This window comes from Sminthopsis crassicaudata, chromosome 3 (genome assembly GCF_048593235.1).
Source record: "Sminthopsis crassicaudata isolate SCR6 chromosome 3, ASM4859323v1, whole genome shotgun sequence".
NCBI classification, from domain to species: Eukaryota; Metazoa; Chordata; class Mammalia; order Dasyuromorphia; family Dasyuridae; genus Sminthopsis; species Sminthopsis crassicaudata.
Window position 1 is genome coordinate 460,144,508 of NC_133619.1, and position 14,573 is coordinate 460,159,080.

At 36.1% G+C, this 14,573-nt stretch overlaps 1 protein-coding gene across 6 annotated transcripts in view; it reads right to left on the reverse strand.

Annotated features, from left to right (window-relative positions):
* The window catches only part of GPD2 (glycerol-3-phosphate dehydrogenase 2), a 192,724-nt gene that overhangs the window by 74,294 nt on the left and 103,857 nt on the right, over positions 1 to 14,573 (reverse strand). For all 6 annotated transcript variants that reach the window (XM_074303417.1, XM_074303418.1, XM_074303416.1 and 3 more), the window contains exons 4-6: positions 6,703 to 6,827; positions 5,344 to 5,441; positions 3,778 to 3,941 (exon numbers count right to left, since the gene is read on the reverse strand). In XM_074303417.1, coding sequence (XP_074159518.1) covers positions 3,778 to 3,941; positions 5,344 to 5,441; positions 6,703 to 6,827 — 387 coding nt within the window. The remainder of the gene's footprint in view (positions 1 to 3,777; positions 3,942 to 5,343; positions 5,442 to 6,702; positions 6,828 to 14,573) is intronic.

Sequence of the window (14,573 nt, forward strand, 5' to 3'; positions counted from 1 at the left end):
ACCCACTAGGCTGCTCTGCTACTGAAGCAAAACTGAGGGTGTCATTTGCTGAACTGCTGTATTAAGAAAATTGTGCACACCCTTTGATCCAGCAATGCCACTACCGGATCTGTATGCCAAAGAAATCATAAAAGCAAGGAAAGGATGCACATGTGCAAAAATGTTTGTAGCATTTTTTTTGTAGTGGCAAAAAAATTGGAAAATGAATAGTTGTCCATCAATTGGGGAATGGCTGAATAAATTATGGTATATGCAAGTCCTGGAATATAATGTTCTATAAAAAATGATGAACAGGTTGATTTTAAAAAGGCCTGGAAAGATTTACATGAACTGATGCTGAGCAAAACAAGCAGAACCAGGAAAATATTGTATATTGCAACAGCAAAAGTGAGTGATGACCAACTATGATGGACTTGCTTCTTCTCAGCAGTTCGGTGATCTAAGGCAATTCCAATAAACTTCAGATAGAAAATGTCAGCCAAATGAAGAGAGAGAGCAAGACTGAATGTAAATCAATGTATGCTACATTCACTTTTTTCCTTTTTCTTTTATTTTTTTTCCTCTCATGTTTTTTTCCTTTTCTTCTGATTTTTCTCTCCCAACATGTTTCATAGGAAAATGTTTTGAAAAATGAATGTACATGTATAATAATAATAATAAAAATGTTATTCCTACATGTAACTGGGAAAATTTTTTTTAAAGTTACAAAGACCAAATTTATTTAGTGTCTACCACAATGCCAGATATTATGCTGGGATGCCAACTTAGAAAGAGAAGTAAAATAGTCTATCCCCTCAAGGAATTTCTGTTCTTTTGGAGGTAGGAAAAGAGTCAGAAGTTTATACAAAAAAGCTAAATATAAAATATAAATGAAGGTTGAGAAGGTATTTTACATGGCTTCTTTGAAGAATTTGGGGAGGGAAGTGTTAGGTGTGAAATATTACAAATAATTATTTTTAATATTTGTTTAAATTTTGCTAACCTCTACTCCCAGGAATGGGGGGAAAACCTGTGCCACATCAAAACAACAAAATGTGGGATGAAAATCAGTTCATTTAGCATATAAAGTGAATGAAGGAGAATAGCATTTAGTAAGAAAAGAGTAAGCAACAGCCAGTCTGTGGAGGGCTTCAAAGGAGAAACACAAAAGTTACAATTTTTCCTAAATGTAAGAAGGCACAAAAGAGGCAATAGTTATAAAATTCCATCACTAATACAGAAGATGTCACAAAAATCAGGAACATTTCCATTCTCTCAAACCGCCACCTAAAGCATTGGATCCAGGATTCCAAAAGTCCAAGAGCAGATTTCAGGGATTCCATGAACTTGAATGAGGAAAAAATAATTAAACTTATTTTTGCTAACATTTCCTTGAAATTTAACACTGCTTTTTAATCATCAATATGCCAACAAATGTTATTCTGAGAAATGGTCTGAACTATCTAATTGGTCCCATGACATAAAAAAGTTAAAAGAAACACTGCTCTAAAGATTCAAATCTGTTGTAAATTATTTTTTAAATTTAAGATAACATTAAAAAGGATGCCTTGGATGTGATGGAAATACTGAATAAGCATCTAAGATGGAAATGTAGGAGAGGGGTTAAAGATAATCAAAAGGGGCAAAAACAAGAAATGCTTCTAAGCCAGCTAGGATAGTTGAGATGCTCTTTACAGAATGCCTTCTTATTCCTCAGAAACCAAGGAACCGATTTTATATAATCACCCAATAAAAACTACAATGAATTAACATTAAGGGTCTGACGCAGAAAGAGGAAATTCACAGTTCAGGTTGTCCTTTAACATGTAGGCACAACAGGGGGGCAACACGAAAGTAGTTAAGTGGACACCCTGTGGTGTTTAGATGTTGGAAGACAACTCAAACTGTGAATTCTCTAGCTTTTAATGTTTGTATAAGACTCTTAAGATTTTTGTAAATGCTATTTCTGCTGGGGGCATTTTCTTGAGTTTGGTCCCTACTGCCCTTGACACATACACATTCTCACTCACACATACTATTCTCTTCTCTCTTTCTCTTTCCCTCCTTCCATCTCTCTCTCTCTCTCTCTCTCTCTCTCTCTCTCTCTCTCTCTCTCTCTCTCTCTCTCTCTCTCTCTCTCTCTCTCTCTCTCTCTCTCTCTCTCTCTCCTAATATGAAGGCTTGATAGAAAAATGAAAGCATTTAAATCAATTCAGGAACATATCACAAGGAAGGAGTAGACAAATTTAAGAACATTCCATAGTTTAGTGACCCCTTGATAAGAATGGATGTGACACTTCTAAATACAAGAAACTGTACTACAGGAATAATACTTCATTGAATATTGAACACACAATCTAAGATGTTCTTGGCTGCCATAGAATTCTGTGATTTAAAAAAAAAACATTTATCATTACGAACATGTAGTTATATTCATGCAAGTGAAAATTCCTCTGGGCTATTACATACCACAACCTTCCTCTAAACATTTTATGCATCATTCAGAAACCACTGTACTTTCCATCTAGAAATACACTAAGTATCCTATTTTATATAGGTTTCCTTCGAGTAAAATATATAGTCAACATTAGAGAATATTTTTTTCAAAAAGCAAATAAAACAGAAAAAATTCTGCTTTCACAAAATCAAACATCTACCTATATAGCTTCATTGTTTAAATATTATGCGCAAAAATTGTGTCCTGGGCAAAGTACACATATGTCTAGTTTCAACCCAGAGGGCATTTTTCTCTGAGTTTATAACCCCTTGAAAATAGAGGTTTCATCTGGAAACGTAACAAATCTATGGCTGCTTATAACATTATAATATATTCATAAGGCAAGTCATCTCTGTCAAAGACACAGCAAATTAAATGGCATAGGGTGGGGCCCAAATCCATGAAGAGGTAATTATGGAAAATGGACCAAACCAACCATGAGATGGGAAGTAAAATTTCAGGAAGAAGGAAAATACAAAAGAAATTATTTTAAAAGCAGGAACATCATGAGGAGTCCTTCACAGAGATCTAGAGAAAATTTTTGTTGTTCCTAAATAAAGCACAAAGCCTATAAAAAGCATTTGAATAATTCTCAACAGCGCCCGCACGTGTGTGTGTTTGTGTGTGTGTGCGCGTGTGTGTGTGTGTGTGTGTCTTGAGGGCAGGAGAAAAAAATGTAAGAGGATATTGGAGGAAGTTCTATGGTCAGCAAAGCATGTAAATGTTATTTTTCACATTCAAATCAAGTTTCTACTAATAATCACAGTTTAATAAGTGCTATAACATAGAAAGAGTGGCCCATGAAAAAACAGAATTCATCAAAACTACACCATTTAAAGCACGAGGCAATTTTTATAAGAATCACTCTAGAATTTTAGTTTTCTGTAGAAAGAGCAGAAGTCTCCAATGAATCAACTAGATAGAAATCGAGATACTTGAATTCTATGAGAGTAGAATTTTGTATATTAATTAAGCTCATTTCAAACCTATCCAGTATCACTGACTAGTTCTGTGAGATTAGATGGGATGCTCTCCTCCAAATACAACAAACCCACAAGCCGCTGACCCATTATTATGATAATACATTACCATTTTTTTCTTCTGCTTGTCCAAAGGGAAGACCCATGCTTAAACTGAATAACTTAAATGATCAACTTACAGAACTCTAAAAAGTTATTCATCAAGTGAATCTTATTCTTCTAATTATACATATTTAACTAATGAAAGTCATTAAAACATTCAATAAAAGTCATGAAACTGAAAGAGAGTATAATTGCTTTTTTACAATAAGAAAAACATACCATCATAATAGACAATAGCTCCAACCAGCTTGTCCTTCTGTAGCATTGGAAAATGTTCAAGTGCTCTTGACTTACTAAGGACGTAACTGCTTTTCAGGCAATTTGCTCCTGCAACCAGGTCATACAGTTTTATTCCTATCCAGTAGTAAGGTAACTGCCACCACCTATAGAAGAAAAATGCAGGTGGGGAAAGGAGATGATTCTTAGAAAAACTAAATACCACAGCAAAAAGAAGACATTTGACCATTATAACTTTAATATTTCATTATAATGAACCACAATTGTAGTAACATGATGCAAACGGTATTAAATGTGAACATTTAATAAATAGCATCTGACATTAATCTAGATAATTACATTAGTAAAACAGATGGGTGAAAATTTAAATGAATGTTCTAAGGCAATCAAGGAATTGGTGACAAAAGATAGACAAAAGAATTATAGAATCTAGGTTCATGCCCCTTGAAAATCACATAACCCGCTTTTTTAGATAATTGATAACTCTAACCCAAGAAAGTCTCATCAGTGCCTCTAGGCTATTAAAATTTATGTTTGTGCAATAACAATAATTTTAAATTTTGAAATTTTGTCAAATTAGCATTTTCAAGATTCTATACTTAAAAAGATGAATCAAAGTGTATTTAGTCTCAGGATAATATCTGAAGAAAGGCCAGTTTTGATTAAAAAAGCACAAAGTTTTCTCAGTATATGCTGAACATAATATACTTTCATCAGTACAGTAAAATGATTACCAAATGTAGCTAATGAAAACAATGAGTAAGTTGCATGAAAAATTTATAAAAATACTTAATATGAACACTAAGATCAAAGTTTATCCTTTTACACTATGAAAATTCTAAGTAGCCACTTTGGCGCGCTACACAAGATAGAAATAAACTTCATTTTCCTTTAAAAGAACTGAAAATGACTATCAAATAAAACATTTGATAACTTGGAATTCATGGGTGTATCATTCCTCCAAAAAAAAATAAGAATGTTTTGTAAATGACCAGATTAAGTTACAAACCCTCAAATATAATGTAATTTTCCCATTACAAACAAAATCAATACAATTAAATTTTACTTAGGTATAAATATGTGTCAATATAGATAGAGGCAAATACCACAAATTCAAGTTTCAACTTGAAAAGATTACTTATTTATAACTAATGTCGGTTAAAAGCTTTGTGAACTTTCCATGGCATCTCTGGTCAAATATTTCAAAAGTGGTATTTCTTGGTTTTAACACCTTTGGTTTTCCCACATGTAAATTTAGCTTATCAGTATGCCTAAGGAAACTAGAGTAAGCTCTTGATTGTAAATGCAGGGGGTGACTGTCACTTCCTTCAAAAATCAGGCCTTTAAAACTAAATTGTGTCAAAAGAAAATCATTGGGGAAAAAAAAATCATACTTTTAAAATAAGGCAAGAGAAAATATTTTTAAAAGACAGATAAGTACCAATTATAATCATTAAGGAAAGCCCACTGTAGGAATATTCCTGCTAAGACAATGTCATGCTAACTCCAGCCAAGCAGACAGATCACAGGGGATCTCAACAAGCTTACTTGTAAATTGGAAGCATTATAGGTAATGCATGAGATAAATGGGGAGCAATCTCGAGCAGGTTGGCACGCTCATGAAGTGCTTCTTTCACCATCCTGTACTAAAAAGCAAAATATGGAAAATTAGCTTGGCAGTAACAGATTATGGTGTTTTCCAAAGGGGGAAAAATGTCCTGCCAACTGATTGATACACACAACCTCCTCTACCTCTGAGCCAGGAAATATCTTAATCATATTTCCAATAATACATCATGCTGTCAACTTCAAGGATTTTTAGAAACCTTTACTGTATTTGCATAGGGGGAAAACATGCCATTGGGGTTCCCAGATGTAAGATATTTCCCTGACTTGAGCTACATGATTATACAAACCATTTATCTTGTATTCCCTCTATTGTTGCCCCAGCTCCATAAAACATTTGTCCCTGCAAGGGATGATAGATTACTCACTGGTAGGTACCCTTAGATTTTTTTCCCTTGTACAAACCACCCCCACCAATGTAAATCAGAAATGCCCAGAGTATTCCAAAGAGGGGCATGCAAGGGCAGATATAGGACTGCCTAAGTCAAGTTGTTATTAAAGTCTTCAATGTGCAAAACATTGCTATCCCTAGAAAATGCCATTGCCACCTTCTAACCTAAAAAGATTGGACACAAGGCAGAATTATATAGAGTGGAAAATAAGCTTCAAATCTTCCTTCTGCTTAAGAATTTGCCACTGATAACATGACCAGATGGTGACAGCTGTAAGAGAGAAAGCCAGAGACTGCCCCTGAATTAAAACAATGGCATACAAAAAGCCCTGAGGGGACTGGGGGTAGTGGGGTAAACTCAAAGACACCAGGTTCAAAGATGTTTCAGCAAATCTGCCACTTGGATGGCCTCAGATTACCCAGAAATGGGTTGTGGGAAATGCGTTTTGTTTTTCTGCACTCAAATGATGTTTTCACTGATACAAGGAACTCCTGGTGAGGAAACAATCCCAATGCAGATGTGTCACTTACTCCATCCACATCTCAGTCTTAGATGGTTGACTGGGTACATAAAAAACTAAATGACTTTTCCAGCATCACATATCCAATATATGTCTGAGGCAGGACTCTAACCCAAGGCTTCCTGATTCTGAAGTCAGGACTCTCTATTCAACTAGGCTGCCTCTAAACACTACAGTTAAAAAAAAAAAAAAAAAAAAAAAAAAAAAAAAAACTGTCATGCCTCTCCTGAAAAATACTCCTGCAGAACACATTAAACTGATATTTCCAACAGGAGAAAACATTAAACGCCATTTAAAAGCCTGATTTAATTGGAGAGGGGAAAACAGCCTAGTAGCAATTTTTGTTTAACAACTAGCATACACAATTACCTGCTCATAATCCAGGTTCACGATGGCCTTCTGAAGATATCTCACCCCACCATGGATCAGCTTAGTGCTTCGGCTGCTGGTCCCTGATGAGAAATCATCTCTTTCTACAAGGGCTGTTCTTAGTCCTGTGTAACCAGAAAACCAAATTAACTTCTTAAATTACACAATTTGTATGTAATTCATTAAAAGCACTTCTCCAGGGTAGAGACAATCACAAGAAAAATTACTCTGAACATGGATAAATTTGTATTCAAAATGCACTACACTGTCTATATTATAATGAAGAGATTTTAGCCTCTTCCTAGGGGGGAAAAATCAAACCAGACTAGAAGCACATTATACATTAGGTGGATCACAGTTAGAAAATACCACAGCACAATTACATAGTCACAATAGGTGGGTTCTTTTAAAGGAACAAAATGTCAGTCAGTCTGTGTCTCCCAAATATTTAGGTGTATGTGCCCTCTAATATGCTCGATCTACACTAAGTTCAAACTAGATACAAGGAATCCAATTTAGTCAGTGCGGTGTAGGAAAAGGAGTCTTTGATTTATAATCAAAGAGACTCTAGGACTCCGTTTTCTCATTTGTAAAATGGGAGATTTATATCAGATGATCTCTAAAGTTCTTTTTAACTCAAAGATTAACTTTTTTTGTCATAGATCCTTTTATAGTCTGATAAAGGCCAATTTTCAATCTGGATCTCTTCAAAACCTTGGAATTCCAACCAGACAATGTGTAAACATGGAGAGGTGAAATATTTGAAAATGTACAACTAACTGTAATTTAATATATTATGAACAGAACATGTGAGCATGAGTGATACATGAAAAAAAAAAATAGGGTGAAATAAGGTTAAACCATATTTAACATATATTAGACTACCTGCCATCTAGGAGAGGGGGTGGAGGAAAAGAGGAGAAAAGTTGAAACAAGTTTTTGCAAAGGTAAATATTGAAAAATTATCCATGCATATGTTTTGTATATAAAAAAGCTATAATAAAAATAATAATAATAAGGTTAAGCAAGACATCATGCCAATTTGGACTCACTTCTTCTCTCCAATCTCCCTTTATTTAAAGGTACCAAAAACTTTTCTGACATGTTATAAAACAGCTTCTGAAGCCTGAGAAAAGATGTACCATTCCCTCCTATCTATTCAGACTTGGGCTAGATTCACTCCCATGTCAACTCCCAGAATCCCAGGGACATAAGCCAAAGGTCTAAGTCCCACATAAATTGAACAACACATTCTAGGATATGAGACCTAGATATTCTTGGAAGACACATGAGGAATTCAATATAACAGAATCCAATTATTCTAAGAATAACTAGAATGATTCACAGCCACAATACTCATATAATATAAGCCCATATTCAAATCACTTATTGTAGTTAATGCTACAAAGGCTACTTTTAAAACAAGCAGTTTAAATGTCATCATAAAAATAGGGCAATTTCCTTGACTCAAAAGGCCAATGTTTTTGGAAACTATGGAGGAAAAGAAGGATAGTCAACTTGGATTTAAGAGCAGATACTGCTAATCTTCTAGCTAATAAAGTACCACACATAAATAACAAGAAATTCATTTTTGTCTCTACAAATAATTATGTTGAAGATTCAATTGGATACCATGTTTCAGAACTATTTGTTCTACAGTTATGTTTTCTTAAATTTAGTCACAGAAGATATGGGAAAATACATCAAGAAACCATTCAAGGGGGGAAAGACATAACTTATTATAGTAGGCAAAAGAAAAAAGCTAAACAAAATTGTGGTACATGAATCTATTAGGGAATGAATCTATAATTTTATTAGTACAGTACAGGAAAATCTGAGGTAAGGAAACTCTTTCCAACAATATGGGCATTATCTTCTCTACAACTCAGAATTGCCAAGAGAAATTAAAAGATTAAGCAATCACAGGATAAACCACAAAATGTCAAAGATAAGACTTAAATCCAGGTATTCCTGGGACTGATTCTTTCACTACTTCACCACACTTCTCACATTAATGTAATATATACATTTATGCTGTAAGAAATAATTAGGGGAACTGTGCTAGGTGGCACAGTGGTTAGAGCACCAGCCCTGAAGTTAGGAGGACCTGAGTTTAAATTTGGTCTCAGACACTTAATACTTCCTAGCTGTGTGACCCTGGGCAAGTCACTTAACCCCAATTGCCTCAGCAAAAATAATATAATAATAATAATAATAATTAGGAACAATTCAGTTAAAATTGGGAAGACTTGTGTAAACTGATACATGGGGAAGAGTTAAGGAGAACCAAGAGAGCAATATATAAAATAATCATAACAACATGAAATAAAACAACATTCAAAAAAATCATTAGTCTTAATTTCAGATGACTGATAAAGAAAACATGTACTAATAGGATAGAATGAGTCTCATGTGATTAGATTAATGCACTAAGGTTTTTGCCTTAACTGTACTTTGTGATAATGAGGGAATAGGGAGAGAATGGGCCTGAAGATAGTTATTAGGAAATAATAACTATGTTTTTAAAAAATAAGAAAAAATATAATATTTTCAAAAACTTACATTACCATAAAAGTCATCACAATCCTGAACATATCCAAAAATGAGAGAGACAGCACAAATGTTTATGTATCATAATAAACAATTCATTACATGTAAGAGCCCCACGTTGGGCGCCATTTGTAACTTGCTCTCCTGGCAGTTACAATTACTAGTCTGTCCTAGACCCACCAGAGTACCTTTGACCACTGACCTTTGCAGTGTGAACTCTACCCAGCTTGCCTCATCTGAGGCCTTCAAAGGTCTCTGGCCACAATATCTTGAATCTATAGCTTAATAACCGGTAGCGCACTCAAGAACAGCCACGTGTAATCTTAAAAGCCTTTATTATACCTACTCACAGAATGCCCTGACTGATGCCCTGACTTGTTGGTTCCCGAGTGAACACCTGGTCAGAAGACCCACGTGTTCACTACTAAAATCCTTACCTCTTTTGGCTACCCATCTTGGCTTGGCCACCCAGGCTAGGGAGCCAGGGTGAAGAGCGCCAGGTTAAAGAGAGCGACTGCTGCCTGCAGTGGGTTTATAAAGGACCTGTGAGGTCACACACACAGCCAATCAGCGAGAGAGTCACCCATTACGAAACTATCTCATGGTGGCCAAGATCCCACCTACAAGGCAATCCTAATATCCACAGAAATTACTTCTGGACCATTCAGTCCAGCTAGATGTCCACAACCCTTCAGACGCTGATGGCAGCAATGCCCCTCCTGACCGTGACACCAGAGACACCAGACACATTCCAGTGATGCAGCTGAAATGGACTGTTTCGGGTGATATGCAATATAAAGACTGTAAATGGACAATGGGCCTGCTTGTTCCTCCAGTGGCTACTTGCCATATGGTGGCCTGGGGAGAGGCTTTGCCCTGTGCTTTCTATTGAAGGACTATGTGTTTAAATTAGTGGGTGAAAAACCAACACACCCACCTGCCGTTGTTATTGAGACAAGGTTTCTGGACATGACTTTGCTTATGTGCACCTGTGAAACTAGAATTGCTCTAGGATTGTGAAAAGTGCAATAGAGAATTGTGATAAGCTAGAATTGTTTTAGGATTGTGAAAAGTGCAATTGAGAATTGTAAGAAACTAGAATTGGTCTAGAATTGTGATAAATGTAACTAGAATTGTGACAACCTACCTCACTGATATTTAATTGTTAACTAGAATTGTGATGTTTTACCTTGTTGACTTCCCACCTCAGTGTTGACATCCTACCTCATTGGCATCCAACCCCATTGGCTTATTATCTCGAGTATGACTTTGATGAATGGGTTGAACATTTGGGCCACTGTTAAGCCTGGTTCTCATTGTCATACTTCTGTTTACTGATCTGCTGCTTTATACCTCCTTGGGCATAACACTCTGTCATCTCATGGATCAAGTGAACTATAGCTGGTGCTAAAAGTTTAGCTTGGTGAGATGTGTGGTTCCCGCAAAACAAGAGAAAGGGAATTGTAAAAGCCCTTTAAATGGGCGCCACAGTGCATCGGGAGATTGAGGACCAGAAGTAATTTCTGTGGATATTAGGACTGCCTTGTAGGTGGGATCTTGGCCACCATGAGATAGCTTCGTAATGGGTGACTCTCTCACTGATTGGCTATGTGTGTGACCTCACAGGTCCTTTATAAACCCACTGCAGGCAGCAGTCGCTCTCTTTAACCTGGCGCTCTTCACCCTGGCTCCCTAGCCTGGGTGGCCAAGCCAAGATGGGTAGCCAAAAGAGGTAAGGATTTTAGTAGTGAACACGTGGGTCTTCTGACCAGGTGTTCACTCGGGAACCAACAAGTCAGGGCATCAGTCAGGGCATTATGTGAGTATGTATAATAAAGGCTTTTAAGATTACACATGGCTGTTCTTGAGTGTGCTACCGGTTATTAAGCTATAGATTCAAAAGATTGTGGCCAGAGACCTTTGAAGGCCTCAGAGGAGGTGAGCTGGGTAGAGTTCACACTGCAAAGGACAGTGGTCAAAGGTACTCTGGTGGGTCTAGGACAGACTAGTAATTGTAACTGCCAGGAGAGCACATTACAATTACACATTTGTTTACCTCAACTTGTTTAATTCCATATCCTGGAATCAATCCACAAAATCCAAACATGATTCATTTAAATCATGTTAATACTTAAAACATTTCTTACCATATCCTCTGACCCATCCTAGCTTCTTAATCCATCATCAAGCCTTAGGGAAATATAAACAATTAAGAGTTCAGCTAAGTGTTGATGATACCAAAAAATATGGAGACCTGCTTTCTGCCTTTGTAGAGTTTAATTTCAATTGGGCAATATAAAGAATGGAAGGGAAAGGAGAAAAAAAATGAAACAATGATCTATTATGTGTCAGGCATTGTGTGAAGTATTTTATATCATTTGATTCTCACAACAACCCAATCCTATTGCTTCCCACTTTTATTTTGACAGTTGAAGATACTTATGGTGGGAAAGGTTAAAACTTACTAGGGTTTCCTTATTTGAACTCACATCTCCCTTTATCTAGGTCCAGCTGTCCAGCCACTGGGCCACCTAGGTCCCCTTGAAAGGATTTTTTTATGACTTTAGGGGATGAACAGGGTTAAGATTATTGTCTTTGATGTTTGATTAGAAATACCTGAGTGCACATCTTGATGCTCCATAGGTATCTCAAAGTCAACATGTATAAATACAGTTCATTATCTTTTCACTCAAAATGCACCCACTTCTCTTCTCTTTCTCCTCTATTTGAAAGCACTGCCAGTCCTTTCCAATTTGCAATTTTCAGGTCATTCTTGTTGCTTCACTGTCACTCAGCACCCCTGCCTTATCCAAAAATGCTGCCAGTCCACAACATCTCCCCTGTCCTTCTCTCTGTTTACGAGGGACCATCACTAGCTTGAGCCCTCATCATCCCTTGTCTGGATTTGGCCTCAGTCTGGACTCAATGATGGTATTCTTAAAGCACAAATTTAATCAGCTCACTCCATGATTTAACACACTTCAGTGCCTCCCTATTGCCTTCAGGACAAAATCCAAAGTCCTCTCTATTGTTTAAAGTTCTTCTAATTTGGCTCCATCCTATTTCTCAAGATTGATTACATATTACTCTTTCTCATGCAATCTCAGTTCCAACCAAACTGACCTGTTAATGCTTGAGGTACAGGACAGTCTTATCCTTGGCTTCCATGCCTAGATATAAGCTGCCCCTCATGCTTGAAATATTCTCTCCTCACCTCTGCCTTTTGTAATACCTGTATTACAAGTTACAAAAATACCTGTATTTTATAATGCCTTCAGTCTCTGCTCAACTGCCATCTCTCACATGAGGTCCTTCCTGACAGTACTCTCCTCCCCACATTTCTGAGGGTATTTGATATTTCTTATCTATCTGTTGTTTATCCCTTTTAGAACATAATTTCCCTAAAATAAAAAAACAACTTCACTTTTTCTTTTCTTTTCTTTTCTTTTTTTTTTTTTTTTTTTTTTTTTTTTTTTATCCTGAGCATCTGGTCCATAGCAAGGGCTTAAGATACAATTAACTTTTTATCTTCATCGCTGGTAGCAGTAGTAGGGGACATATCTATTTAATTAATTATGCAGAAATGTGGATAAATCACAAAAATTCTTACAGGATTCATGAATCAGACCATGAATTTATAATTATGAGGGGGATAGATAGAATCAGTTTAATGGCAACTCCTAAGTCAGCAATGCCATGCTTAGGAAAACTGGAGTGGTATTCTGCAAAAGTGAGTATTCTGTTTTGGAGGACATGCCACTCACACACCAGAAAGTATTATGGGTCAAATATAGCTGGTGAAGTTACACTAGAATAGTGTAGAAGTATTACCCAATTAGGGAAGATAAATCTTTTATTTAAGCTTAATTACTTGAATTAAAATTATTTTCTCTAATACATGCTTAAACCCAACTGATTCTTATAAGAAAAAAAAGAATTTTTTTAGAAGGTGGCATCAAAATTTGGCAGTAGGAACTAAAAAAATATATACAAGGATAAAGTGTGTAAAAAAATAAGTATTTATGCTGCAAAATGTCATTCATTTTCTATGAGCAAGCAACATCAGGATGTTTAAAACTAAATAAGTATTTTATGTTAGAAAGTGCCATCCATTTCCTATGAGGAAGCAACTCAGGATGTTAAAACTATTTTGTAAAAAACTGTAACCACTAGATGTTCAATGACCTGCCATCTAATATTTTGTTCCCAAATTCCATTTCAGTCTTCCTTGTGGTTGTGGCACTAACTACTTTCCTTAAATACTAAGTGTTAAATTTCTTTTTGGAAGTTTGCTTGAAAGAACAGGATATACATTTGCCATAGATTGCAAGTTGCTGCATAAAACCTGATCAAGTTGGGCTCAGAAAACTGTTTTTTAAATACAAATATTTGGAGCTTTGGAGATCCTTGATCCCTTATACTCCAACTCTCTTTAGGGCTGGAATTACTCAATTTACCTTGGTTACATTTTAAAAATAAGGAAACACTTTTATCCAATTAACAAACATGCATTAGGATACTGGGCTAGGTGCTAGTGATGCAAATACAAAGACAACATCTCCTACTCCTAAGGAGTTTATATTTGATGAGGGAGGCAACAAATACACACATAGCAAAAACCAATAATTCAACAACCACTTATTGACTGTTTATAATATGCCAGGCACCAAACTAAGTAGGAGAGAGAAAAAGAAAGGTACAGTCTCTGCTTTCAAGGAACTCACATTCTAAAGAAGGAAAAAACATAAAAATGATTATATATTTTACATATATATGTATTTGTAAATGCATGCAAATACAGAGAGAGAGAGAACGAGAGAGAGAGAAAAAGAGAGAGAGACAGAGAGAGAGACAGAGACAGAGAGAGAGAGAGAGAGAGAGAGAGAGAGAGAGAGAGAGAGACAGAGACAGAGACAGAGACAGAGACAGACAGAGAGAGACAGAGACAGAGACAGAGACAGACAGAGAGAGAGAGACAGAGACAGAGAGACAGAGAGAGACAGAGAGAGAGAGAGAGAAAATAGAAATTATTAAATTATTCTCAATGAGACACTAACAGTAAGAGATGACTGGAAATAGCCATCAGGAGGATTTGGGTTGAGCTTCTAAGGAGGCCAGAAAAATCAGGAAATGGAGAACAAGCTATTGAAATAATGGGGTTGAAGGGAAGGCAAGGGAGATTACAAAGAAAGGAAAGTATGAAAAGGAAAGTATGAAAGGAAAGAAGAAATGTATGAAAAAAACAAAAGAGTACATATTTAAAAGACTAGAAAGATAGAAAGGAGCCAAGCTGTGAAGAGAGTCAAAAGCCAAACAGAGAT